General features: G+C 46.1%; 1 protein-coding gene across 1 annotated transcript in view; it reads left to right on the forward strand.

The window, feature by feature from the left end:
- The window catches only part of TSHR (thyroid stimulating hormone receptor), a 164,348-nt gene that overhangs the window by 82,097 nt on the left and 54,295 nt on the right, over window positions 1-27,956 (forward strand). Inside the window, exons 5-7 of the mRNA XM_073610320.1 lie at window positions 10,754-10,828; window positions 12,434-12,508; window positions 22,377-22,454. Coding sequence (XP_073466421.1) covers window positions 10,754-10,828; window positions 12,434-12,508; window positions 22,377-22,454 — 228 coding nt within the window. The remainder of the gene's footprint in view (window positions 1-10,753; window positions 10,829-12,433; window positions 12,509-22,376; window positions 22,455-27,956) is intronic.

The raw sequence follows: 27,956 nt of genomic DNA on the forward strand, positions 1-27,956 counted from the left end.
TGATATTTGCTAATCTCAGAGTTCAGCCTTAAATTAGTAGAAAACCTGTTAGAGTCAGTAACAGACTCGAGACTGGGAGGAGGTTCACCTTCCACCAGGACAACGCCCCTTAACATACAAGCAGAGCTACAATGGAATGGTTTAGATCAAAGCATATTGATGTGTTAGAATGGCCCTGTCAAAGTCTAGACCTAAATCCAATTGAGAATCTGTGGCAAGACTTGAAAATTGCTGTAACAGACGCTTTCCATCCAATCTGACAGAGCTTGAGCTATTGTGCAAAGAAGAATGGGCAAAAATGTCCCTCTCTAGATGTACAAAGCTGGTAGAGACATCCCCAAAAAGACTTGCAGCTGTAATTGCAGTGAAAGGCGGTTCTACAAAGTATTGACTCAGTGGGGCTGAATGCAAATGTACACCACACTTTTCACATATTTATTTGTAAAAAAATTTGAAAACCATTTATTGTTTTCCTTCCACGTCACAGTTATGTGCCACTTTGTGTTGGTCTATCACATAAAAGCCTAACAAAATACATTTACGTTTTTGGTTGTAACGTGACAAAATTTCAAGGGGTATGAATACTTTTTTAATGCACTGTAAATCCACTTTATGTTCACCAAATGCATTTGCAAATCCAGATATTAGCTTGTATAGGTAGCAGTGATACCATCACTGTACTGTGCATAGCCCTGGACTGGGACAAAAATTTGGCCCTGGACTTCATCCAGACCGGCCCACTTTAATTTTGCAAATGCGCACAAAAACAGTATATAAACTACGAGACGAGACCAGTCACCCTGCACAAGGAGAGAGAGCAGCATTGAGTGGTCTTTATTATGGGAAGCTCCTGCACAGAGGGAAAGTCTCACACTGGATTCCTGCACAAATCTTAGAGAAATACACAAAGCACACCAAGAATAGTACACATAACAGATGTATTTAGATGATATTTGCTGATCTCAGAGTTCAGCCTGAAATTAGTAGTGTTTCTTATACTTATTATTGGTGTCGTTCTTGTTCCTGGGATTTTAGTAGAATTGAGACAATTAAACATTTGTTTCCATTAGAACATTATGGTTGGCACTTGGTTGGTTGCAGTGGCAGCACAGACAGTCCACTCGCCTGCATTCCCTCCAACAGCAGCAGACTGAGGTGAACTTAGGTCCAGATTGATGTCATTAGGAGGGCTCAGCGGTGATATAGGGAGCAAATAGATTGTGCTGATTAGTTTATAAGGAGGTAAAGATCTTCATTTGGTCCTCAAGAGCCCTTATGTGGAGGAGACACGGAAGCCTTGTGTCATCGCCTGTATCAGCTGCTACATCTTGTCACTGATGAAGGTTGGGGGGGGGGGGCAGCGAATATAATGGTGGTCGGCTCTTTGGATGCAGTGGGGAACATCTGCCAGAGTAGCAATGCTGAACACTGTGCATTGTCTGCGCTTTGTTAATATGCACAGATGTGCAAACAATTTTCCGTACAGAGCAATAACAGGCATGCAGCTGTGCACTAATTAACACACTTCACCAAAACATACACATAAATATATGACTGCCTTATTTTATTAACCCCCTTCCCATCTGCCACATGTATATTAATGAAGGAACACCACCCTTATCAGGTATCATTTTTTTTTTTAGTAATTGTTCCTAAATGTAAATTAAAAAATAGATATTTATTAGTCCGTGGAGTCCAGGGTTGTCCTGTTCCAGCCTAAAATTCTTCCTTGGTGCTCTGGTCTCATGCCACCATCATGGATTGATACCCCGCATATGTGCTGAGAGACGCTGGGTCTGTAGGACCTCACAGAGTGTGGGGATCCCTTTATGCTCCCCGCAGACAGTGGTATCAGAGTTGGTGGGGATCCCCTTTAAGCTCCCTGAAGAGAGTGGTAGCAAAGTTGGCAGGGCCTCCCTTTGCGCTTGGCAGTGAGTGGCAGTGGAGTCTGTGGGGGTCCGCTTTATGGTCCCAGCAAAGAGTGGTAGTGAAGTCTGCATGGGTAACCTTTAGGCTACCCACAGAAAGTGATTACAGAGTTGGTGGGAGCCCCCTTTACACATGCTGCAGAGAGAAGTAGCAGAGTTGGCAGGGGTCACCCTTTACACTTCCCGCAGAGAGTAGTAGAAGACTTGGCGGTGTCCCCCTTTTTTCTCCCCATAGAGAGTGGTTTTCCCGTAGGGGGTGGTAGAAGAGTTGGCGGGGGACCCCTTGGAGCTCACAGCAGGGAGTGGTAGCAGATTGTTGGGGTACCATAATACTCCACACAGTTAGTGGTAGCAGAGTTGGTGGGGTCCCCTTTACGCTCCCAGCAGAGAGTGGTAGTGGAGTCTGCAGGGGGTCCCCTTTACACTCCCTTTATATTGCTACACACAGTGTAGCAATATATCTGGCGGTGTCCCCCTTTTTGCTTCTCATGGAGAGTGGTAGCCTCCAGGGAGTGGTAGAAGATTTACCGGGGGTCCCATTGGGGCTTGCTGCAGGGAGCGGTAGCAGATTGTCGGGGTCCCATAATACTCTACGCAAGTAGTGGTATAAGAGTTGGTGGGGTCCCCTTTATGCTCCCAGCAAAGTGTGGTAGTAGAGTCTGCAAGGGGTCCCCTTTACACTCCCCGCAGAGAGTAGTAGAGTTGGTGGGGGCCCACTTTATGATCCCACAGAGAGTTGTACAGAGTTGGTGGGGCCCCACTTTAAGCTCCCCACAGAGAGGGAAAAAGAGTGTTGGGGTCTCTTTATACTCCTAACAGAGAATGGTAGCAGAGTTGGTGGGGGTTCCCTTTACCTTCCTGGCATAGAATGGTAGCAGTGTTGGTGGAGGTCCCCTTTACCCTCCTGGCAGAGGATGGTAGCAGAGATAGCAGGGGTTCCCTTTACCCTTCCAACAGAGAATGGTAGCAGAGTTAGTAGGGGTCCCCTTTACCCTCCCGACAGAAAATGTTAACAGAGTTAGTGGGCATCCCCTTTACCCTCCTGGCAGAGAATACTAGCAGAGTTAGTGGGGGTCCCCTTTAGCCTCCCGGCAGAGTATGTTAACAGAGTTAGTGGGTGTGACAGACTCACCCGGGATAGAGGCTTTTGGAGGGGACTGAATGTGAGCCTCTTGCCTACAGATTATGGACCCTGGCATTTGGGGTACCCTTGAGGTGTTGTTACTTTGGCTTTGGGTCCTTGTCCCCAGGACACACAGACTCTGGGGACCCTGTATTTGCCATAGTAGCAATAGTGACTGAGTCATACTGTTGGGACTCATACTGTGAGAAGATGCTAATGTCATCAACTCCACTCACCTGTCTGATGTCAGCTATAATGTGTTTAATGTAAATGAGTTTAGTCTGGCTTACCACAGGTTCTAAGGGTATTCAACTCATTGTTGTTTGTTCTAATTAACCCTGTGTTGATGTTTATGGTAATGTGTGTTGAATAGTCAATGAGCTAGGAGACGTAGTCACCTAGGCTGAATAAAGAATTAGATAATTAGCTCATGTTAATTAGGTTACAGTTGTATTGTTAGAGGAGGTTCCAACGGCATATAAAGTCTTGTAATTTTGATTAAAAAAAAAAACAGTTCATGTTAGCATCTAAGCAAGTGTCGCTGTGTTTTGTGCTTGGAAGCATTTGGAATATCTGATATCTGTATCCAGACTACAAGGAAGTGGTATAATGACGGAAGCACTCAAGCGGAGTGTGGGACATTCCGTGACATTGGTGGCAAGCAGCGGGAAGCTTCCGGCAGTCTGGGAAATCTGAACCTCCACCTGGATCCAAGATCAGGATAGCTGACTTCAGTCACCCCAGCGGAGATATGGACCTGACATCAGAGTTCCCGGGGCTGCTGCGGATCATCCTTTCAACATACAAGAGGACTGTGTCTGAGGATGAATATCTGGAGCTCAGGCAGCAGATTCGGGTGGAGCTCTGGATTGGAGCCCTCCAGCTTGCTGGTATAAAACAGGGCAAGTGCTTTCTGACCCAAGAGCAATGGGCCAGTGACCAAAGGGCATTGCGGATGGAATTCCTGGGAGAGCAGCCCCAGGAGCAATGGGTGACTGAGTTGGACAGGCTGGTCCAGCAGGAGATAGAGCTGGACAATCGTTATCAGACTCTGCATTGGCACACAGAGCAGGGATATTTAGGGAAGACAACAGAATGCTCTCCGGAGGGATATGACTTTGGCGGCCCTGGATTGCTGTGGGAGAGCCCTACAGATCGTTTTGTGTTTGGCGATGAAGGGGAACCTACCCTTGAGGACCTGCAAGATTATAGAGAGGCTATGCTCGGTCTTGTAGGGGTTTCAGAGCTTAAACCTGATCTGGACCATTTGCTAAGGAAGGAACAGCATCTGGAAAGGGCATACAGGAAACTGCTAGAACACGTTCAGCAGCATGCCAGAGAATCGGCAGTGGAAAATCTGGAGATTGCCGTCCCCAAACCTGAAGTGCTGACAACAGGGCAGAGCTCTGCAAACCTCTGCCCAGCACTGATAGCATCTTCTGGGTTCAATGGACAGGAGATGGTGAACCTCTATCCCCAGACATCAGTTGCAGAGACAGGGGATTTGATAGACTTTTCTGCTGAGGAAGAACAACCTGATGAGCCTCCAGCAGAAGAGCTGCTATCAGGGCCAAAGTTCACTGTGCTCTGCCCAGCACCAACAGTGGCTTCGGCCTTCTTGAGAGAAGAGGTAGTCGGCCTTTCTCCCACAACACTGACAGGGACATGTGATTTTCTGACAGCAGTATCCATGGAGTTACAACAAACTTCTTCAGCTGAAGATCTGGTAACGGAACAGAGGGTCTAAGACCTCTGTCCCACACTTTTAGCAATACCAGAGACTGGGGATTTAATAGACGTTTCTGTAGAGGAGGAACCACCTAGCAAACCCCCAGCAGAAGTGCTGGCAACCGGACAGAGGCTCAGGGTGAGAAGGTGGCAATCACTTCCCAGCAGCAGATACAGGGGGAGACGGGAGAGGAGGTGTGTGTTGTCCCTCCCCAACAGTTGGCCAGGGTGGAGGAAGCGGACTTTCCTCCCCAGCAAATATCTGTGCACCTGGGAGACAGTACCATAGACATGTCGTCCCAGCAGCCAGATGAGGGAATGGAAAAGGAAAAACCGGCTCACCTCCCCAATGGCAGCTACACAGTTTGGGAGTGGAGAAAGCCAGCCTCCTGCCCCAAAGGTTAGCCAGAGCGGAGGATGCGGAGTCCCCAGCAGAAGTGCTGGCAACAGGGCAGAGTGCTACCAACCTCTGCCCAGCACCGGCAACAACTGTGGAGATCCAGGGAGCCGGGGCAGTCAGCCCCTCTCTCCAGGGACAAGCTGATGTTGTGGAGATGCTACTCCCAGCTGAATCGCTGGCAACAGGGCAGAGCACTGCTGGCCTCTGCCTAGCACCTACAGTTTCTTCTCAGCTTCAGGGAACTGGGACAGTGGGCCCCTCTGCTCAGCAACAGGCCAAGCCATGAAATGGTAAACACCACCCAGATGAAGCGCTGACAGACGCTTCTCCCTCACACCTACTGAGGTCAACTATTCCTTGCAGCCAAGAAAGGAGATCATGCAGACAGACTTTGTGAGTTCACTCTGCCTGACTAACGCATGTCCAGACCAGGTGAAGGTCTGGGACCTAGTTAGTCAACTTTTGATGGGGGAGAAATATGACAGACTCACCCGGGATAGAGGCTTTTGGAGGGGACTGAATGTGAGCCTCTTGCCTACAGATTATGGGCCCTGGCATTTGGGGTACCCTTGAGGTGTTGTTACTTTGGCTTCGGGTCCTTGTCCCCCAGGACACACAGACTCTGGGGACCCTGTATTTGCCATAGTAGCAATAGTGACTGAGTCATACTGTTGGGACTCATACTGTGAGAAGATGCTAATGTCATCAACTCCACTCACCTGTCTGATGTCAGCTATAATGTGTTTAATGTAAATGAGTTTAGTCTGGCTTACCACAGGTTCTAAGGGTATTCAACTCATTGTTGTTTGTTTTAATTAACCCTGTGTTGATGTTTATGGTAATGTGTGTTGAATAGTCAATGAGCTAGGAGACGTAGTCACCTAGGCTGTATAAAGAATTAGATAATTAGCTCATGTTAATTAGGTTACAGTTGTATTGTTAGAGGAGGTTCCAACGGCATATAAAGTCTTGTAATTTTGATGAAAAAAAAAACAGTTCATGTTAGCATCTAAGCAAGTGTCACCTTGTTTTGTGCTTGGAAGCATTTGGAATATCTGATATCTGTATCCAAACTACAAGGAAGTGGTATACTGACGGAAGCACTCAAGCGGAGTGTGGGACGTTCTGTGACAGTGGGGGTCCCCTTTACCCTACCAGCAGAGAGTGGTAGCAGAGTTAGTGGGGGTCCCCGTTACGCTCCTGGCAGAGAATGGTAGCAGATTTAATGGGGGTCCCCTTTACCCTCCCAACAGATAATGCTAGCAGGGTTAGTGGGAGTCCCCTTTTCCCACCCCGCAGAGAATGGTAGCAGAGTTAGCTGGGGTCTCCTTTACCCTCTGGGCAGAGAATGGTGACAGAGTTGGTGGGGGTCCCCTTTACCCTTCCGGCAAAGAATGGTAGCAGAGTTGGTGGGGGTCCCTTTACCCTCCGGGCAGAGAATGGTAGCAGAGTTGGTGGGGGTCCCCTTTACCCTTCTGGCAGAGAATGGTAGCAGAGTTGGTGGGGGTCCCCTTTACTTTTCCGGCAGAAAATGGTAGCAGAGCTGGTGGGGGTCCCCTTTTCCCTTCCGGCAGAGAATAGTAACAGAGTTGGCGGAGTCCCCTTTATGCTTCGAGCAGAGAGTGGTGGTGGAGTTTATGGGGGCCCCCTTTACTCTCCCATCAATGAATGGTAGCAGAGTCTGCACTCACTCCGCCATCCTCTCTGTAATTGGCGGCCGTGTTATTCCAAGCTGCCGGCCTGTGAAAACTTTGTGTAAGAGGAGAAGATGAAAATAAACCTGCGGCTGGCGGGTTATGTTTGTCAGGCGCTAACCTGGAGGCTTGTGGGGCGATTATAGAAAACCAGAAATGTCTGACACTTTCCAGCCTCCTGCTTGAAGGAATGTGTGGAAAAAAAATAGACGGAGAATCTATTTTAATCCACTGGGTTGTACAGCGCCACCTCACTGCCAGCTCCATAGGCTGAACCATTGCATTTGTGGAACCCACCATGTGTCCAGGAATAGAAACATGAAAGGTGTGCAGACCCAGGAAGTCACCAATAGAGTCCCCGATAGACAGAAGAACCTGTCAGGGGGTTTATTCTCCAGCATCCACCAATAAGTGAAATCTTGTTTTTGAGGTGGACTGATCCTTTAAGTATCACATGTGCTGATGCAGTCATTAATGAATAACGGGGGATCGCGGCCTCTGTCAGGACCGTAGGTGATTTGTATCATGTGGAATAAGTAGACCCAGATGTCTCTGACCACGGCACAGGCTTTCATCTCGCATGTTGTGTGTTCAGCCCTAAATATATCGTCACTTTCAGACAGAGCGGAGGAGGGTCAGCCAAAATCTGCGCTGCTCTACGCCCACTGACATCATAGCGATCTGGATTATAGTGATAGTGATAATGCGATGTATAAACACATATGGAGTGCGTTATATATAGACGCATCGCACCGCCCTCATTATTAACCCTCTCACAGGGAACATCCATGGCCATGGCAGGCAAGGTTTACTAAATTACCCTTTCACTGCCAGAGCCATTTTTGTGTTTTTTTATTTTGCACACGTGTTTGAAAAGTAGTTTTAGGCCTGAAGATTACGTCAAACCCCCGAAACGTTACATAGTGTCTGAAAGCAGACACCATGAGCAATAAGGCAGCCCATAAATGAGTCAGTTACTGACCTGATTCCCTCATCCACACCTTTGCGGTGAATTGGGCAGTGGCGTCACTAGGGCTGGTGTCACCTGGTGCGGTAAAACATGGTGTCACCCCCCTCGTCCATTGTAAAACACGGTGTCCCTCCCCGCTGTAAAACTTGGTGTCACCCCCCTTGTCCATGGTAAAACATGGTGCCCCCCCTTCTTACTTGATGGCGTCACCCCTCTGGCGGGTGTCACCTGCAGTCCACACCCCCCTGCTGGACCAGACGAATTTTGATCCATATATGGCCAGCTATAGCCAATTTTCAACATATAACGTCCTCCCAAAATGTGCCTCACGCACGGCCACGGGGCTGCGCAGCCTGTCAGCAGCTGTTTCCACTGGACACAGCCAATGACTGATCACTATACTGGCCCGCTGCCAGTACCATGTGATCGCTGTAACCAATCACAGCAGATCACCTGACAATTGTAAAGAATGGGTGGCTTCCTTTTATGCCACCCATTGTATACAACTGTGTTGCTAGCTGTGATTGGTCACAATGATAACATGGTATAGACAGGGCCAATCACACCCCATGTGTACCATGTGATTAGCTTTGGCCAATCACAGCTAATCACAACAAAAGACACTGAATGAATCAGTTTCATTCAGTAGAAAAATTCACTGGTATCAGGAATCATAATGCGTGAAAAAAAAAATCCTGATCACTTCCCCAGAGTAGTACAGTATTACTATGGTAACACTGTATTGCTCTGGTCAGTGAGTTAAAAAAAAAACTTAAAACAAAAGAAAAGAGAAATAATAAAAAAAAAAAAAACATTGAAAAAATAAAATGTTTACATTCTATCACCAGTCAGAGTCTCTGCTCACCACCACACCAGTTATATGATGAGGCTGTACTGCACTGGTGACTTCAAAGATCTCGCCATGCCTCTTACTAAATACCTTGTACTGTCTACTTTCCAAAAAGGCATCATTTAGGGGTATTTGTACTGTCCTGATGTCAGTCACCCAGGCACATTTTTTACATTGCTTTTCTCCTACCGAGAGAAAGCTGGGCATGCGCCCCGTGTGTGCATGAGATCTAAAAATTGCATACCTCTGAAAAACAGGAACAAACTTTGGTTCTCCAAATTTTCCATAGGTGACACTGTAAAAGCACTTACAGGTCATCAGCTTAGAGTGAACGGTGATTATTTGGACTAGAATTATTGCTCTCACTCCGGCTTGCATGACGATATGTAACATATGTAATGCAATTAACGTTTTCACATGTAGGCGCTCCAACATGTGTTTACTTTCGTGTGCATGTATGTAGGGGGGAGAGTAAGTGATTTGGGTGTAACTTTATTTTTTAACTTTTTTTTTTTTCACCAAACTTTATTTTTATCACTTAGGGGACCAATTGTCCCCAAAACGTATCAGGGGTGAGTGGAAGCGATTGGACGGCAGTGCAGTCACTCAGTCACTTCCTTCTAATAGCTGACAGTCAGCCTGGCAGATTTACACACTTGTCTGCAGCAGCAGGTTGTTTTTGGCAAACAAACCACCCCCCACACCCATTCTTTAGCTCGGTCGGTCAATACCCAGCCACCCCCCCCCCCCCCCCCCCCATCGCTCAGTCGATCGGCAAACAAATCCCCCCCCCTTCGCTCGTCCTTCCACCTATCAGCCCCGCACTTACCCCATCCAGGTTGCTGGCAGCTTAGGCGGCTTCCCCCTGCATCTCCTCCTCAGCGCCTCCCCCCTGCTCCCGGCCAAAACTGACTCTTTCTGATTGTTTGGGAGGAGAAGCAGGAAGACAATAGCGAATTTTAATTTGCTATTGTCACACAACTGGGTGGGCTTAGGGCGCAGTGCAGCCCACCCTTTTTTTTTTTAAAGCCAATTAGAGCCTCAGGCTGTAATCGAGTGCTTCTAAAAAAAAAAAAAAAAAAAAAAAAAAAAAAGAAAAACCCCATTGAAATTCATCCCTCCGGTGCCGTGCATTTAGATTAGGGGCTGGGCGCATTGATTAGGGGGGCTGCACCCCTGCGCCCCTAATGGAGCGGCCGCCACTAGTCAGCCTTAAAAAACAGAGATGGAGGTATTACCATTACATACCTCCCAACTTTCTGAGATGAGAACGCGGGACACCTATTAGCAAAAGTATGTAGGTATAGGACACACCCCCTGCCACGTCCCCCTTTTAAAGGTGGATAGTATACAAAAAATGAGTGGTTAAACACACAAGTGCTTTTTTTCCCATTACTATTCCTTTATATTGGCTTTTGGGATTTACAAATGCTGCAATTTATAAATTGGATGAAAGGTTTAGCACTGGGAAACACTTTTTGACAGATAAGCAGTGCATTTTATATACAACTATATAGATCAGACCAAAAATGAGGGACTAATGAGGAGGAAAGAGGGACAGAGGGACTTTGTTCTGAATGAGGGGCAGTCCCTCGAAATCAGTGACAGTTGGAAGCTATACTGTAAGGCTCTGCATCCTATAGCTAGGTGGGGCTACTGACTATATTGACCATATCGCTAGTTCTTTCATATCTGCTACATTGCCCTGAACAGACTCTGCTAGGCAAATAGCAGCCTTAGCGTTACTCCTAAAGAGTATCTAAACCCAAGAACAAAAATGTAAAATGTTCAGGCTTTCAGTTCCGTAGATGTGATGGCTGCCTTTGTTTTCTTTATTTTCACCTAGTAATCCTGCTAGTAATACGCTTCCCATCCTAGGGTGTCACCACTCACTGACTGTACCTATGGAGGTGAGCAGGGTGGGATGGAAGGTGTTCTGCACACCTCACAGATAGCTGAGAACAATGTAACTAATAAGGGCGCAGTGCAGGAAGCTGTCAGCTAAATGTGGAAAGACAAATGTTGAAGTGTCAGACCCTCACAAAGATTGTTTGTTACAGAGAAATGAGGAGCCTGATGAATCTGAAATGTATAGAAGCTCGGGCATTCCAGAACCTTCCGCTTCTCAACTACTTGTGAGTATCAGTGGGTGTAATGCTTCAGCTTACCAAAAGTCATGCAGACCCAAGAACTCAGGATGGTGGGAATCCCGTATAATAGGTACAGAAAGTGTACAGACCCAGGAACTCAGCTCAGGGATGGCGGGAACCACTTCATAATGGGCACAACAGGTGTACAGACCCAAGAAATCTGCCCAGGGACAGTGGTAACTCCTTCATAATGAGCACAGCAGGTGTACAGACCCAGGAACTCAGCCCAGGGACAGTGGGAACCCCTTCATAATGAGCACAGCAGGTGTACAGACCCAGGAACTCAGCACAGGGATGGTGGTCACCCCTTATAATGGGCACAGCAGGTGTACAGACCCAGGAACTAAGCCCGGGGATGGTGGGAACCACTTATAAAGGGCACGGCAGGTGAGCAGACCCAGGATCAAGGGGGCCCCCAGATCCCACCCCCCTATGTGAATCAGTATGGGGTACTCTACCCATTCACAAAAAAAGTGTAAAAAGTGAATAATGACATAATGCATTATTTGACAAGTCCTTTATTTAAAAAATAAAAAACAATGTCCCCCAATATAAATCCATCCTCAATCAGTTTTTTTTTGTCTGGGTCCAGCAGTACGCAGGCATTGTGATTGACCTTGGATCTACATCGGGGGACATTGTTTTTTATTTTTTAATAAAGGACTTGTCAAAAACTTGTGTTGTGTCTTCAAGTTTCTGATATGTTCCTCGCCTGCAGACCGCCCAGGATTGTGGGGAAAAGGCCCTTGTCTCCATCAACATGGGCACAAGGTGCTTTGGGGTTGGGGGGAAGAGCCCACTCATTCCCCCCCTTTTCCTGGCCTGCCGGGCTGCATGCTCAGATAAGAGTCTGGTATGGATTCTGGAGGAGATCCCATGCCATTTAAAAAAAAAAAAATTGGTGTGGGGTTTCACAAAGGTCCTGGTATGCATGGGGGGGGGTTGCACGCTGTTTTTTTCCTGAATTTCCTATTGCCGGCATTCTTTTGTTTACATTTCAGCTCTGGCAGCTGATGAGTCACTGGTTGTTAAGGACGCGGCGGCCGGCTTCCTTAACAACCAGCTATTCTTCACACAGAATTCTAATTGGTTGATCATTTTTCAACTGATCAGAATTTGAATTGTTCTGAAAATTTGGAATTCGTTAGAGAACAAATAAACAAAACAAATTTAAACTAATTTCAACGAAATTTGTTACGATTTCATTCGGAGATTTGAGTACATCCAAATCTCTGAATAACCAAACATTTGTCAGAATTTACATTTGGAGCAAAACTAATTGGACATGTCTAATGGTGATGAAACTGTGAGGGGGTACTTTCCTTTGCCCCCTATTCTCTCTTTCTCAAATCTAAATTTACTTAGAATAAACTATTTTAGTAGGACCAAATACATTTTAAGATTGCAAAGGTGTCCTCCCAATCTACCCCAATCTCTCTCCCCCATCCACCTTCCTCACCCACCTCTCTTTCTCCTCTCTACCTCTCCCTAGATGTTTGAAAGGTAGTAATAGCAGACCTCAGGGAGGCTGGAGGTTGGGTCTTTCCATTGTCTGTAATGTCATTTAACCTTTTTTCTTTCTTATTTCAGAGTCATTTTAAATACCGGACTCTCCGACTTCCCAGATTTTTCCAGAATTCAGTCCTTGGCCATCACCCTGTTTGTGTTAGTAAAACCGGCCTTTTATTTTCTATGTATACATAAAAATAGTCTGATGGAAGAGGCACTAATGTCTTTTTTTTTTAAGCAACATAGATTTATTAGTCAAACTTTCAACAAAGTAGTGCTTGGCTTAAAGGCTTGAGAAAGATGGAAAGGTGGGCAATGCCTTGCCGAAACGTTGAACAATAAATCTTTCTATGTCGCTTCAGTACAAGCCTCTTCCACCAGTTCTATCTGTTCATCTTCAGTGCACCCGGCAGTCTTTGCTTTTATCTGAGTGCGGTACCTACAATTGGATGTACTGTATAAATTATATAATAATACACCAACTCCGATGCAGTAGAAAAGGCTTAGGTCCTTTGCTGAGTTTTTACTATTGTCTGTATTCCTGCTGGGGAGATTTCCCCTCACTTCCTGTATGAATTGCCGTGGCCACAATGACGTCACTCCCGCACATGTGCACAGGAGCCCCGAAGGTACGGCAAAGGTAAGCTGCACACTGAAGAATCCATCTTTATTCAATCATAAAAGCAACACCTACAGCAGCAAAAGGCTGTGGGGCCAAGTAAAGTTTGCGTGTTTCACGCTACATCAACGCTTAATCATGATTAAGCGCTGATGTAGCACGAAACGCTTAAAATTTCCTTATACCCCACAGTGGTTTGCTGTTTATCTTTTATGATCGAATAAAGATGGATTCTTCAGTGTGCAGCTGTCTGGACTCTTGTTAATACACATGCCCTTTTTTGGGGTATCACTGGATAGGTATTTAGACTTGAATGACTTTGTTGATATATTAGAAACAGTCTGTTAAAGTGGAAGTAAATATCACTTTTAAACTGAAAGTCGCACAACTTTGGCAAGACTTTGACGCGACTTGAAGCAATGCCTGTGTAATCTTGAGGTCTATGGACCTCAAGTCGCATCAAAGTTGGACCAAAGTAGTGCAGGGACTACTTTTAAGTCGCTGTGACTTGAAGTCACACAGATATGAACGGTACTCATAGTGCGACTGCATTCCCAAGTCACAGGACAAGTCACACAAGTGTGAATGGGGCCTTAGCCTACAGTATAATAAGGTTTGGCTGTAGGTACAGTGACTATCTCCTAAACTTGCTTAAACTGTTTAGGAGATATTCACAAGGGATGCAGCCTGTGCCCTCACTGGTGCATGCTTTCTGAAGAGACGGCATATGTCGCAGTCAAGCTATACAGACGTATGCAAAAGTTTAGGAACCCCTGACAATTTCCATGATTGTCGTTTATAAATATTTGGGTGTTTGGATCAGCAATTTAATTTTGATCTATCAAATAACTGAAGGACACAGTAATATTTCAGTAGTGAAATGAGGTTTATTGGATTAACAGAAAATGTGCAATATGCATCAAAACGAAATTAGACATGTGCATAAATTTGGGCACCCCAACAGAAAAATCACATCAATATTTAGTAGAGCCTCCTTTAGCAGAAATAACAGCCTCTAGACGCTTTCTATAGCTTGTAATGAGTGTCTGGATTCTGGATGAATGTATTTTGGACCATTCCTCCTTACAAAACATCTCCAGTTCAGTTAGGTTTGTTGGTTGCCGAGCATGGACAGCCCGCTTCAAATCACCCCACAGATGTTCAATGATATTCAGGTCTGGGGACTGGGATGGCCATTCCAGAACATTGTACTTGTTCCTCAGCATAAATGCCCGAGTAGATTTTGAGCAGTGTTTTGGGTCATTGTCTTGTTGAAATTTCCACCCCCGGCGTAACTTCAACTTTGTGACTGATTCCTCAACATTATTCTCAAGACTCTGCTGATATTGAGTGGAATCCATTCGACCCTCAACTTTAACCAGATTCCTAGTACCGGCACTGGCCACACAGCCTCAAAGCATGATGGAACCTCCACCAAATTTTACTGTGGGTAGCAAGTGTTTTTCTTGGAATGCTATGCCGCCATGCATAACGCCCCTTGTTATGACCAAATAACTCAATCTTTGTTTCATCAGTCCACAGCACCTTATTCCAAAATGAAGTTGGCTTGTCCAAATGTGCGTTTGCATACCTCAAGTGACTCCGTTTGTGGCGTGTGTGCAGAAAAGGCCTCTTTCGCATCACTCTCCCATACAGCTTCTCCCTGTGTAAAGTGCGCTGAATTGTTGAAGGATGCACAGTGACACCATCTGCAGCAAGTTGATGTTGTAGGCCTTTGGAGGTGGTCCGCGGGCTGTTTTTGACCATTCTCATCATCCTCCGCCTTTGCCTCTCCAATATTTTATGTGGCCTGCCACTTCTGGCCTTATCAAGAACTGTGCTTGTGGTCTTCCATTTCCTCGCTATGTTCTTCGCAGTGGACACTGACAGCTTATATCTCTGCGATAACTTTTTGTAGCCTTCCCCTAAACCATAATTTAGAACAATCTTTGTTTTCAGGTCATTTGAGAGTTGTTTTGAGCCCCCCATGTTGCCACTCTTCAGAGGAGAGTCAAAGAAAACAACAACTTGCAATTGGCCACCTTAAATACCTTTTCTCATGATTGGATGCACCTGTCTAAGTTCAAGGCTTAATGAGCTCACCAAACCAATTGTGTGTTCTAATTAATCAGTGCTAAGTAGTTACAGGTATTCAAATCAACAAAATGACAAGGGTGCCCAAATTTATGCACCTGTCTAATATGGTTTTGATGCATAGTGCGCATTTTCTGTTAATCCAATAAACCTCATTTCACTACTGAAATATTACTGTTTCCTTCAGTTATTTGATAGATCAAAATGAAATTGCTGATCCAAACACCCAAATATTTATAAATGACAATCATGGAAATTGTCAGGGGTTCCTAAACTTTTGCATACGCCTGTAAGTGGCTAATCGCCGTCATTACTAGTAAAAATAAATAAATAAATAAATAAATAAAAATTCCATAAAAATATCCCATAGTTTGTAGACGCTATAACTTTTGAGCAAACTAATCAACGCTTATTGGGATTTTTTTTTACCAAAAACATGTAGCAGAATACATATTGGCTCAAATTGATGAAGAAAATTGAAAATTTCCTATCAAATACTTATCGTAATTTTCCTTTCCTGATGGACAGCCTATGTAGGGGTTTACCCCACCTCCTCTCCAATGCTATAGGACCCCATTATCATAAATTTGAGCTCACGGCCAGAGACTGTGTTCCATAACTAGCCAACTCTTGATCCATGGGTGGGAACTCCGTCTGCCATCGAGTCCATCAGGAAAGGAAAATTACGGTAAGTATCTGATAGGAAATTTTCCGTTTTCCTGACAGACTCCATGGCAGCCTACGCGTGGGAAATAACTAGCTAAGAAACCACACAGGTAGGATTGCTGAACAAAGGAAGGTTTTCATTTGCCCCGTCAACTGACAGGATTCTTAAACCAAAATTCACAGAAGATAAGGATGCAGGTTCTACAAAATAATGCACCGTGAAAGTGTTGATAGAAGGCCATGAGGCCGCCCTGCAGATAACATCTGGAGCCACATGTTGGGCCACCAACCAGGAAGCTGAGATGCCTCTAATCGAGTGTGCTTTCACCACCTCCGGAGGAGCCAAGCCCTTCTCTGTATAGGCCTGCTGGATGGTCGAACGATCCAAGATGCGATTGTTCTAGATGTAGCACATTTTTCCAGGAAAAAAGGATAAAGAGGTGATCTGACCGTCTAAAAGAGGCCATAGCTTGAAGGTACTCCTTTAGTGTTTCACCCACATCTAGGGGATGAGCCTCAGTGGCTTCTGGTGCCTTGAAGATAGGAGGAACGATCTCTTGCTTTTCGTGGAACACCGATGTGACTTTGGGATTCGAGTCAAGTATGGTTATGAGTACTACCCAGTCTGGAAAGAAGGTTAGAAACGGTTCTTTTGCATCGAAGGCCCCGATCTCCGAAACTCTTTTGGTGGATGTGATGGCCGCAAGAAAGGCCGACTTGACAGAGAGATCCTTTATTGATGTCGGGCTGACTCCATTGGCTCCGAGCCCCGAGAGCAAGTTGAGGACAAGGGGAAGATCCCATTTGGGAAACCTTGTTTTCCCTGGGGCCTAAGTCTTGCTGCCCCCCTGAAGAACTGCTGGATGAGAGGGTGACTGGCCCACGAAACTCCAGAGAAGGCCGATAGGGCCAACTCTTGGACTCTAAGGGAGCCGACTAACAGAGACAGATCCAGGCCTGATTGTAGAAATTCCAGGATTTCTTGCACCCCCGAGACTCTGAATGATCTTTCTGTGGAGGATGTGAACTCCACAAGCTTGGCCCATATTCTTCCATAGACCTTGTTCATGCTGGCTCTTCTCAAACTCATGAGGGTGGAGATGACCCCTCATGCACAGCCGAGAGTTTCGAGCCTCTCCCTCTCGAGAACCAGACCATCAGCTGTAGACGTTCTGGGCACGGATGCAGAACTGCCCCTGGGACAGAAGGTCTGGTCTGAGTGAAAGGAGCATCAGGTCCCAAAAGTTGAGCTGTGTCAGCAGGGGAACCTGTTCGGCCAGTATGGTGCTATTGCCACTATCTCGATGGCTTCTGCACAGAGTCTCTGCAAGAACATGATGAGGACTGGAATTGGAGGAAAGGCATACACTCTGCTGAAGGTCCACTGCTTCGTTAGGGCATCTACCCTGAGGGCCTGGCCGCAGCGGCCCCAAGTGTAGTACTTTCCGAGTTTGAAGACGCAGGGGGATGCGAACAGGTCGACTTTGGGATCGACTCCCAAGGACAGCACCCACCTGAATGTCTCCACATGGAGGGACCATTCGTTGTTGTCCAGCTGGATGCAGGACAGTAAACCTGCCTGGGTGTTCTGGGCTCTGGGAACATAGACTGCCAAGATGTTGGCCAGGTTCTTCTGGGCCCACATCATGATCGGCTCCACTTCCTGAAGTAGGGGAAGACTGTGAGTCCCACCAGCATGGACTCTCCCTTTATCAGATGGCGGAAGGCCCGAAGGGAACAAAATGCTGCCCATAGTTCCAGGATATTTGACACTGGAGTGTGAAGATGGGTATCCCATCTTCCCTGGGCGATCTGTCACCTACAGTGGGCCCCCCATCCTGTGTTGCTGGCATCGGTCGTAATCATGACCCAGGAAATGGGGGTGATGGAGTGGCATCTGAGCAGGTTCCCGTGTTGCAGCCACCAGAAAAGGGCTATCCTCATGCCTGAGGTTATAAAAAAAAAAAGTGCTGATCTCTTCTGCCTGGGTCCCACTGCTGGACAAACCCTTTCTGGAAGGGGCGCAGCTGCCAAAGTGACCATTTGACCATGGGGCCATAGAGACCATTGTGCCTATGATTCTGAGGCATTGTGAAGCTTTCAGGTATGAGGAAGCTAGGGTCAGGCGAATTCTGTCCCGTACTACCGGGATATTCTCCAGAGGCAGAGAAATAGTGTTCTGGACAGTGTTGAACTGGGCCCTTAGGTAGACTAGGCGCTGTGTTGGTTCTAGATTCATTTTTTCTAGGTTCAGTAACAAGCCAAACTCCAGAAGAGTCGAAATGACTTGCGCCCTGTGAAGTAACAGCTGCTCTCTGTCTTGTGACAGCAGAAGAAGATCGTCAATATACTGATGTAGGCATACGCCTCTCGTCCTGATGAGGGCTACCATGGTCAGAAGAACTTTCGAAAACACCCAAGGTGAGGTTGAGAGTCCGAAAGGGGGGCAGGTGAATTGAAGATGTTCTTGCTCAACCATGAACTGGAGGTATTTGCAGAACTCTTCTGCAACGGGTACATTAAAGTATGCATCTTTTAAGTCTATGGAGACTAGCCAGTCGCCCAGCTGAGTGGCTTGTTGGATTGTAGACAGGGTCTCCATTTTAAACCTTTCATTCTTGACAAACTTGTTCAGATACGTGATATCTGTCACTGGGCGCCATGAGCCGTTCGTTTTCAGAACCAGAGGTGAAATTCTTCTCCTTTGGGGATAGGCACTGCAGCACCCTGAGCCACAAGCGAATGCACATAGGTCAGCAGCACCTGCTTCTTTTCCTATGAGCGAGGTAATAGCGTGGGGACGGCTCTGAGAAGAGGCGTGTGACGGGAGGGCCCGTGGAACTCAGAATACATCTTATGTCTAAGTCACCCTGTGCCATCCTGGCACAGGGTGAGTGAGAAAATATATCTTGGACTACTTAAAATGGGACAGTAATATTTGTCCACAATATCTCCCAGGATGTATGTAGAGACTATTATTGGTTTGGTTGATTCTGAACTCAACCTGTTAATTGAGTGAGCTGATCACATTAGCCTCCAGGACTGGCTAGGAGACGAACTGTTGATGAATAGGCTGAGGAGGGGGGGGGAGATTGTTGTTTGTATTGTTAATTGTAATTAGCTCATGTTAATTATGTTAATTAGGTTACAGTTGTATTGTTAGAGGAGGTTCCAACGGCATATAAAGTCTTGTCATTTTGATTCTAAATAAAACAGTTCATGTTAGCAACAAGCAAGTGTCGCCTTGTTTTGTGCTCAGAGAGGTTGGAATATCTGATATCTGTATACAGACTGGGAAGAAGTGGTATATGACGGAAGCACTCAAGCGGAGTGTGGGACGTTCCATGACAAGGCGTACTTGTGAAGGACCATGTGTGTCCCAAACGACTGTCTTGATGGTCCAGTAATCCGAGATTGGGGCCGCCCAGACACGTTGGAATTGGAGCAGGCATGCCCCCACCTGACATGCCTGATCGGGCCCGATCTCAGAAAGACTTGGAGGACTCAAGTCCACCAGAAGTTGAATTCTTGGCAGATCTCTGGAAGGATGTCTGTCCCCTCTTTCAGTTTTTCCTGAAGTCCCAAACTGCTCTATAGAAACGCACATCCCTTGCCTATTCTGTGCTCTGTCTTCTTGACTGGGGCCTCTTCTGGCCAAAGAGGCATTTGTCCTGGGGTAGGAACCTAGACTTCCCGCCAGTGGCCCAGGCTATGGCACTATCCAGCTTGTTGCCAAATAGTGAGGACCCCTTGAAGGGGATCCTACGCCAAGCTTTTTTGGAGGCTGGATCAGCGAGCCATGGATGCAGCCATAATGCTTGCTTGGCCATAACGGAAGAGAGCATAGTCCAGGCCAGCAGGCAGATAATGTCATCAGAGGCCTCCCCCTGGAAGACCAACGACAGTTTCAGATCCTGAACGGCTGACCCTCTGGTCACCTCTTCTGAGACGCTCCTGAGTACTGTATCAACGTTTTCCGTCCAAACTTCCATTGCCTTGGACATGGCTGCCAGGGCCAAGGCAGGTTTGCAGGCCATTCCCGCCATCACGTAGATCCTCTTTAGGTCTCCATCGATCCTTCTCTTGAGACCATCCATGAAGGACACGTTGTCTTCTAAGGGAAGAGTGACATGCTTTTCCATTCTCATAACTGCTGTGTCAACTAGAGGAGCGGTGTCCAGGTTTTTTACTTCATCATTTTTAAAGGGATCGAGCCTCATGGTTTTGCTCGACAGGGAGGTTCTCTTGTCAACCTTGCCCCATTCCTCTACGATGATATCCTTCAGTTTAGCCAGGAGCGGGTAGTTGGAGCTTTCCTTCCCCAAGTGTTTAAAGAATTTCTTTTATTTCACTGGAGGTGTCACTTGTTCTTCCCACTTCAAGCCCTTCTTGATTGCCTTAATTAAGGGTGACACTAGGGCGAAATCAAAGCCCCCCCGAGGAATTTATCTCCCTCTACCTCGCAATCCGAGGATCCTGCAGATGCATAGCTTGGCTGGGATGGATCCAGGTCCTCTTGAGCATCCCAAACAGGAGAGCCTGATATATTGGTGGTCTGGCTCAGCGTGCAGGTCGTATCTCATTCCTTTAGGGATTGTTGCACCACTTGTTCAACTAGAGACTCCGTTTGCTGGTTGCTCGTCTCTCTTTCCCCAACCGCCCGGGCATAATATGGTTTGCATAGCGACTTGCCCTCTGGGACCCAGCAGGCTCTTTGATCAGAGCGGTGTCTGCAGAACGACAGACAAAAGGGAGAAGAGAGAGTGGTGCTGTTAACACAGATGCGCTCTAAGTGGACCTCAGGTGCGCCCTGCCCACCAGATGCCCCCCCTACACATACCTTATGTGTGAGGGCTGGCCGCAGGGAGGCGGTGACTTGTCAATAATAAGTAGGAGGGGAGGAAGGCTGTACAGTCCCCCTGAACTGCAGGCTATAAGGGACGTGATTAAGAGAGAGAGAGGGGAAAAAAAGCACTTCCCCTTTAAGAGCCCCCCGGTACTATTGCCTGTGGGACAGGGGGTTACCTTTTGGAGGAACACACAGGGCCAGGGGCAGCTGCCGCACACTGCCCGCAGGACTTCCCAAGGAGGCAGGGGCTGACAGCTGTTTAAATCTCCTGCCCTAGTGACGTCAGCGCCGCCCCTCCATCGCGCATGCGCCGACCCCGCCAAACAATGGGCACCGGCCCGGCTGCCGGGTCCACAACGGACAGCACATATGCAGTACCAAGCCTCGATATAGTCCAAGGCTTCGGGCATGCGCGGGGGCACCCACGGCCGGCACTCAAAAGCACCACAGCAGTCTGGAACGCAAGAGCGCTCCAGCCACCATGAGAGGCCAAGAACTAGAGCCAGGGATACGGAAATAACAAATAAACAAAAACTACCACCATGGAGGCTCATCATCCTGAGGTGCTCCATCTTCCAGACCTTGCCAGCCTGCTGCACTGGGAGGACATCCATCATGGGCATATACAGGCCTCCCATTATCTCAGGGATTTACCACCTGAAGCGCCACTTGCCCACTCATGGCTGGGCCCTGGGCTTCTGCATCGCATTTATCCACCATGCCCAAATCCAGCCCGCTTGTGCCTGACGTCAGTCCACCGCTGTGCAGGTAAGCACATAGGGTCCATAGAGGAGGACAAAAAAGGAACGAAGTCTCTGGCCATGAGCTCAAATTTATGGGAATGGGGTCCCTTAGCATTGGAGAGGAGGTGGGGTATACCCACATGAAGGCTGCCATGGGGTCTGGCAGGAAATTTGATTTTTTACATTTTTTTATTGGGTTTTATAGCAGAAAGTAAAAAATCTTGTTGTTTTTTTTTTTTCAGCATTGTCGGTTTTTTTTTTGTATTTAAAAAAATAAAAACCGCAAAGGTGATCAAATTCCACCAAAAGAAAGCTCTATTTGTAGGAAAAAAGGACATAAATTTTATTTGGGTACAGCTTTGTAGAACATGCAATTGTCAGTTAAAGTAACACAGTGCCATATCGCAAAAAATGGCCTGGTCATGAAGGAGCTGAAGTGGTTAAAGTAATCATGTTAATCTTAAAATCCATTAGACTATTTCCAAACAAAATGAAAATAATTGGATTGACTGTTTTTGTACCGCCATACTTGCCTCAAACTTCAAGCATTTAGCTAACATCAATAGTGTAGACCAGCCTTTTTACCCAAGAGGAAACCCCAAAATAAATTTCTGGTTTTGGGGAACACCTGCTAAAAGGTTCAGGGCTCATTTGGAGAAATTTTCCTTACTTTGGTGGTCAGAATACCAACTTTATAGACAGGTAAAAAGATAGTTAGTGTCATGTTGCTGGCTTTGCCAGGTGTTGTTGGCCCCAAAACCATCAAAAAAGAAGGTTAATCAGCCACAAGTCAAGGAAACCCTACCAACCTCTGGAGCAATGCTGGCTAAGAATGGAGGAATCCTGGCTGGGAATGTAGACACTATATATGCCTATATGTTGTCTGTATACATTATGTTTCACAATAATGTACATTGTAATACTATAACACTGACGTACATTGTAATACTTTATTTCCTTGTACTAAATTACTCTAATAATTCAGTCAAATGACTTCTCTAGATATGAATTCTGTCCAGTATGTGGTTGAACTGATCTCTTAATTCTTTATAGCGAGATTGCAGATAATCCCAATATGGCATCCGTTCCAGCCAACGCGTTCCAGGGACTGGGCAATGGTTTCCTGACCTTGTAAGTACCAAGCGCTGCTGAATCACCAAGAGGTTTACAGGTGTAGGTGGCAGGAGGTTTCCGCCTGCAGGGAAAATCTGTAGGATACTTGATTTTGAGATCTGCCCCCACCCTGAAGCCAGTGGGTCACTCCACACTTTAATGAGCTTCTGGACAGGGAATTACTAAATAGACGGTGAGATGACCCACCTTCAGCCATGGCATCTCCATGGCCATGAAGCATCAAGCTGGTCACAGGTGTTACATGTCATAAGTATGCAGAAAGAGGGTTGGCAATGAGTAGAAAGTAAATGGGAAAGCCAGGGGAGGGTTGTAAACCATATATTGGTGGTTGTTAGGAAGAATGCTACTTACATCTGTGGTCAGTGGGAAGAATACTCCTTACATTGGTGGGCATTGGAAAGAATCCTCTTACATTTGTGGTCAGTGGGAAGAATTCTCCTTACATTGATGGGCATTGGGAATAATCCCCTTACATTTGTGGTCAGTGGGAAGAATGTTCCTTATATTGGTGGTCAGTGGGAAAAATGCTCCTTTTTGCATTGGGGGTCAGTGTGAAAAATCCCCTTATATTGGTGGCCAGTGGGGAAAATTCTCCTTACATTGGTGGTCAATGGGAAGAGTGCTCCTTACATTGGTAGTGGGTGGTAAGAATGTCCCTTACATTGGTGGACAGTGTGAAGAATGTTTCTTACATTGGTGGTCTTTGGAAAGAATCCCCCTGTACAAATCATTAGTAAGACCTCATCTGGAATATGTAGTTCAGTTCTGGGCACCAATTCACAAAGGGGATATTGGGGAACTGGAGAAAGTGCAGAGAAGGGCAACCAAACTGATGAGAGGCACAGAGGAGCTCAGCTATGAGGAAAGATTAGAGGAACTAAATGTATTCTCTGTTGAGAAGAGGACATTAAGGGGGGATATGATCACCATGTATAAATACATTTGTGGTCCATATAGTGAACTTGGTGATGAGTTATTCACTTTAAGGTCATCTTAGAGGACAGGGGGCACTCTTTACGTCTGGAGGAAAACCAGAAAATTTGATCAAATACTTAACGTCATTTTCGTTTCCTGACGCTAAACCAGGGGTCTTCAAACTATGGCCCTCCAGGTGTTCAGGAACTCCAATTCCCATCATGCCTAGTCAAGTCTGTGAATGTCAGAGTTTTACAATGCCTCATGGGATGTGTAGTTCCGCAACAGCTGGAGGGCCGTAGTTTGAGGATCCCTGCGCTAAACCATGGCAGCATATTAGTGATAGGCTCCGCCTCTCTTACACTCCCTCTGGACAAGTGAATAGCATAAATTAAAGGCCTAGTTAGGCCCCACCCCATTCTTTGTAATTAGCTACATACCGAAACGTACAAGGTTGGGTCCGTATGCTACCATGGTTTGGCATCAGGAAAGTAAAATTACGGTAAGTATTTGATACAATTTTCTGTTTTTCTGACGCCACCATGGCAGCATACTAGTGCTAAATAAGTAGCTAACAGGGTGGGTTCTACTTGTCGAATCAATTTTTAATTAGAATGGGACAGAAGACAGAACAGTCCTTCCTCCTCAGTCCACTAATGGCAAGACCCCCGGATCTACTCCGTACCGCTTGAAAAGGTATCCTGGGGTGACCATCATACTTCCCTGCAGATGGATTCCATAGACGCCTTCGAATGGGCAGCCCATGAGACTGAAACCACTCTGGGAGAGTATGTATCCACTGCTGAAGGAAGTTCACGACCCCTCGCCCTATATGCACTACCAAACCTATTAAGTCCAGTAGGTATCCTCTTATCCCTGACGAATTCCAGCTGGAAAGATGAAAGGCTTATTACATGATCTGAAAAGGGCAATTATGGATACGGACTTCAAGTTCTGTACATGTCCAATTTGGGTGACCCACCTGAGTGATCCTCTGGGAAGTTAGGCAATGCCCAGATCACTGTTAGATGGAGGGCTGTCGCTACTCCTGATACAAGATGATCTACCGGACACAAGTCTACTCCTTCTGGAAAGAAAACAATATCTCTTTCTGAAGCTCTCCGAACTTGAATCTCAGACATCCTTCTTCTTGAAGCTCTTGCAATAGATACTGCCTAGTAGGTAATGACACAAACTGAACACTGTTCTGTTGGAGCAAATGGTCGAACTGAGTTGAAATCCAGCAACACCGATAGATTCCACTGGGAAAGATCCTTCTTTGTGGTGGTTGAAACCTCCTGACTATCTTCAAAATTTGTGCAAACGAAAGGATTTCCAGCACATTTAAGCCTTGTTATTGCCAACCTAGTCGACACTCGCAATCTCAAGGATTATATAGGCTAAGGCTCATGTCTAATCTGATCTACAAGAAGTCCAGAACAGCTGTCACCTTAGTATCAATATCTTGCCCCCTGCTGAGAACTAGTGCAAACTTGTTCCAGATTTTGGCATAGATGTTGTTAGTAAAGTGCCTTCTCACACTCCACAAGGTAGAGATCCTCCTGGAGCAGGCTAGGTTCTCAAGCTTCCCCTATCAGTCATTGTGTTTGCAGCCACGGCCTACATATGTGCAAAGGGGAATTGGCTTCTGTCTCATGAGATGAATGGCCACAAAAACTCAAGGCCCTTATTGTCAAAATGGAAGAATGGATATGAGAATGGATATGACTATCATGTTTACTCTCGACAGCTTCAAGAGGAATCTCATTACGAGAAATGTTGTTGGAAAATATATAGGCTAGATTGCAGATCCATGGAGAAAATCAAGGCATTTGTCCCCTCTGCCTAGGGGGGCGGAACTGATTCAGACATCCTCCTCCAAGTTTGAAATTGCTTCTTGGTGATGAATATAGGCAACTGCTGCCATGTTGTTCAACTACAGAGAGACTGATCTTCCCATGATTCTGTGTAGTAAGTTGAAAGGTGCTAAAGAAGCTGCTTGGATTCCTAGGGTATTTAAGACTACCCCGCTTGGCTGGACTGAACCGACGGTTTCTCACAGTGTGCCTTCCAGGCTATCTTTGCCGACATGAATAGTAATTGTGATCTAGTCTTATGGTTCTAAAGGGGCGACTTCATCAGATTCTCCCTCTTCAGCCACCACCGTATACTCTTACTCATACTGAGTGACAGTTGATAACTTTGCCAGACTCTGTTTCCTCTATTTTGCTAAGAATCCCAGCTTAAACTGTCGAAGTCAGAGCGCCCAAGGGATTATTGTTATGACAATATTGTGCTCCAAAGATTGAGGCACTGAAAAATGGTCAAACAAGTGGAGATTACTGTCTTCAGCATTCCTTCTTTGACTACCACCGTTTTCTCTGGTAGAAGCCGAACAGAGGAGTTGGCAGAGTACCTCCCGGCATACTAACTGTTAAGTTAGAGAGAGTTAATAAACCAGCCATATCCCCGCAGGGTGTTTATGAGAATCTCTTGGTTCTTCAGCAAATGTTGCAGACCTCTGGATAGAAGAATAATGTTGTCCAGATAGCAGCGCACCCAGAGAACTTGTTCTCTGGGAGGAGCTAACACTGCACTGAGAACCCTTGTGAACAGTCTCGGAGACCTGCATAAGCCAAACAGTAGACTGTTAAACTGGAAATGCTTCTAGCTGATCGCAAGCTTACCAATTATGAAAGAAATAAATATTTTGGGATGTTTAGATAGTCATCGTGAAGATCCAAAAATAGCATTTTGCCATCTGGCTGCGCTGGTTTAATGGACTCCATTTTGAAGATCTCTAAGGGGATAAAAAAGAGTAACATCTTCAGATCTACAACCGGACGCTAGCCACCATCCCTTGCAAACTCTTTTTGTGAATGAAATCAGGAGGAAAACCCCCCTAGGTCAGATATGTATGTATTATAGCAGCCCATCTGCCTAGAAGAATGGAACCTTCTGAGAGGAGTAATATTCCCTATCCCTTTACTTCCCATCTTGCGGGAGCAGGACAGACTTCCTGTCACTCCTGGTATGGCTGTGTTAAGTTTCCTGAGAAAACAAACGCAGCCCAAAGTTTCAAACATCGTATCTACTGTAGGCAGGGATTAAAGCAATGCTATCCAATCTCTAACGAGGATAAAACCTGTATAGACAAATAAAGGAGATTTTCTCTCTGGACTTTGCCGTTCTGAAGAAAGGGTGAATATGACTTTACCCATACAATTGGCCTGCTTGACTGTCTGGATACATAGTTCAATGGAGGGAAAACTGAAGCCAAGCAGTTCCGGGCTTTCCTCTGATGAACAGGAGCTACTACTGTCCGCAGGCTGTCCACTCCCCAGAGTAGCGGAACTAAGTGGGTTAATGCCACCTGCCGAGGTGCCCTGATGCTCTTCTAGTGACAGGCAACTAGGAGGGGTCTGCCTGGCCGAGATAATTGAAATAAGTACAGCATAAAATCTCACCCCACCCTCTTCAATAACAATGATATTTGAGTGTTACCTGTCAACTGCAAACTCCTCCAGGCAGTCCCTACTCACCAGCCTATTGGGCATAGGCATTGAGCCACAGGCGCTGCAGGACGTTTGCTGGGATGTAGCGTTGCTCTAAGAAAATACAATAAGACATCATCCTTGGAACTTTCCCCTTGTATGGAAGCAGCCTCTAGGGCTACGTTCCTCCAAAGAACATCCGCCTTCCATGGCTCTTGAACTTAGAGAGCATGAGCATGCGGGGCTGAAAAAATTCAAAGCAATCCGCAAAGGGAGGCACTCTTTTCCTGAAACTTACCACATGATGGTCTCCCACCTTTAAATTTGAGGGTCTTTTGAAAAAATGGTGACTGACTCATGGTTTGAGGACAAATAGGATGGCCAGCTGAAAAAAACAAGGCTAGCTGAAAAGGAAAATAGCATCAGAGCGCGAAAGGTTTAGAGAGGAAAGAGAAAAATATACATTGGTAACAAAAAAATAAATGAAAAAGTGTTCCCCTTTTCTTTTCTTTTTTTTTCTTTTAAACAAAAGTCCTAAAGGAAATAAATAAATTATTGCCCCTACATACACATAGGAATATGTGCACACACACATATATACAAAACACGTTTTTTGTTTTTTTTGTGCCATAACTGAAAGAAACAGCAGGGGGCATTGAAAGAAAGCTTGCATGCCCCAGAAAGCAGAGGGAATAACAATCCAGAGCCATGCAAAGGAGGCTCTTCCTGACCAAACCCCCAGGACCATTTGAGCCCCTCTAATTATCCCTGGAGACCATCATTATTAACAAGAGGGCAGCTTTTCCAAAAAGAAAAATGGCGGTCGGTACTCCCGCTAGCCAGTGTGCATGTGCAGACCGGCACAGCCCAATAATGTCATCAAGAGCGCCTCCAGCACAGCGAAAACAGTCCAGCACAGGATAAAACAAGCAAAGGGGCAAACATAATCAAAAAATGCAGCCAAAGAAGGCACAGAAAGGGAAAAGATCGAGGTAAAAAAGGGGAAACATATAGGGAGACAGCAAAGAAAAACAAAAAGGGATAGGCAGCCCTGTGAGATACAAGGGACCAAAGGAGTGAAATGTATGAA

This window comes from Aquarana catesbeiana, linkage group LG13 (genome assembly GCF_042186555.1).
Source record: "Aquarana catesbeiana isolate 2022-GZ linkage group LG13, ASM4218655v1, whole genome shotgun sequence".
Taxonomy (NCBI): Eukaryota; Metazoa; Chordata; class Amphibia; order Anura; family Ranidae; genus Aquarana; species Aquarana catesbeiana.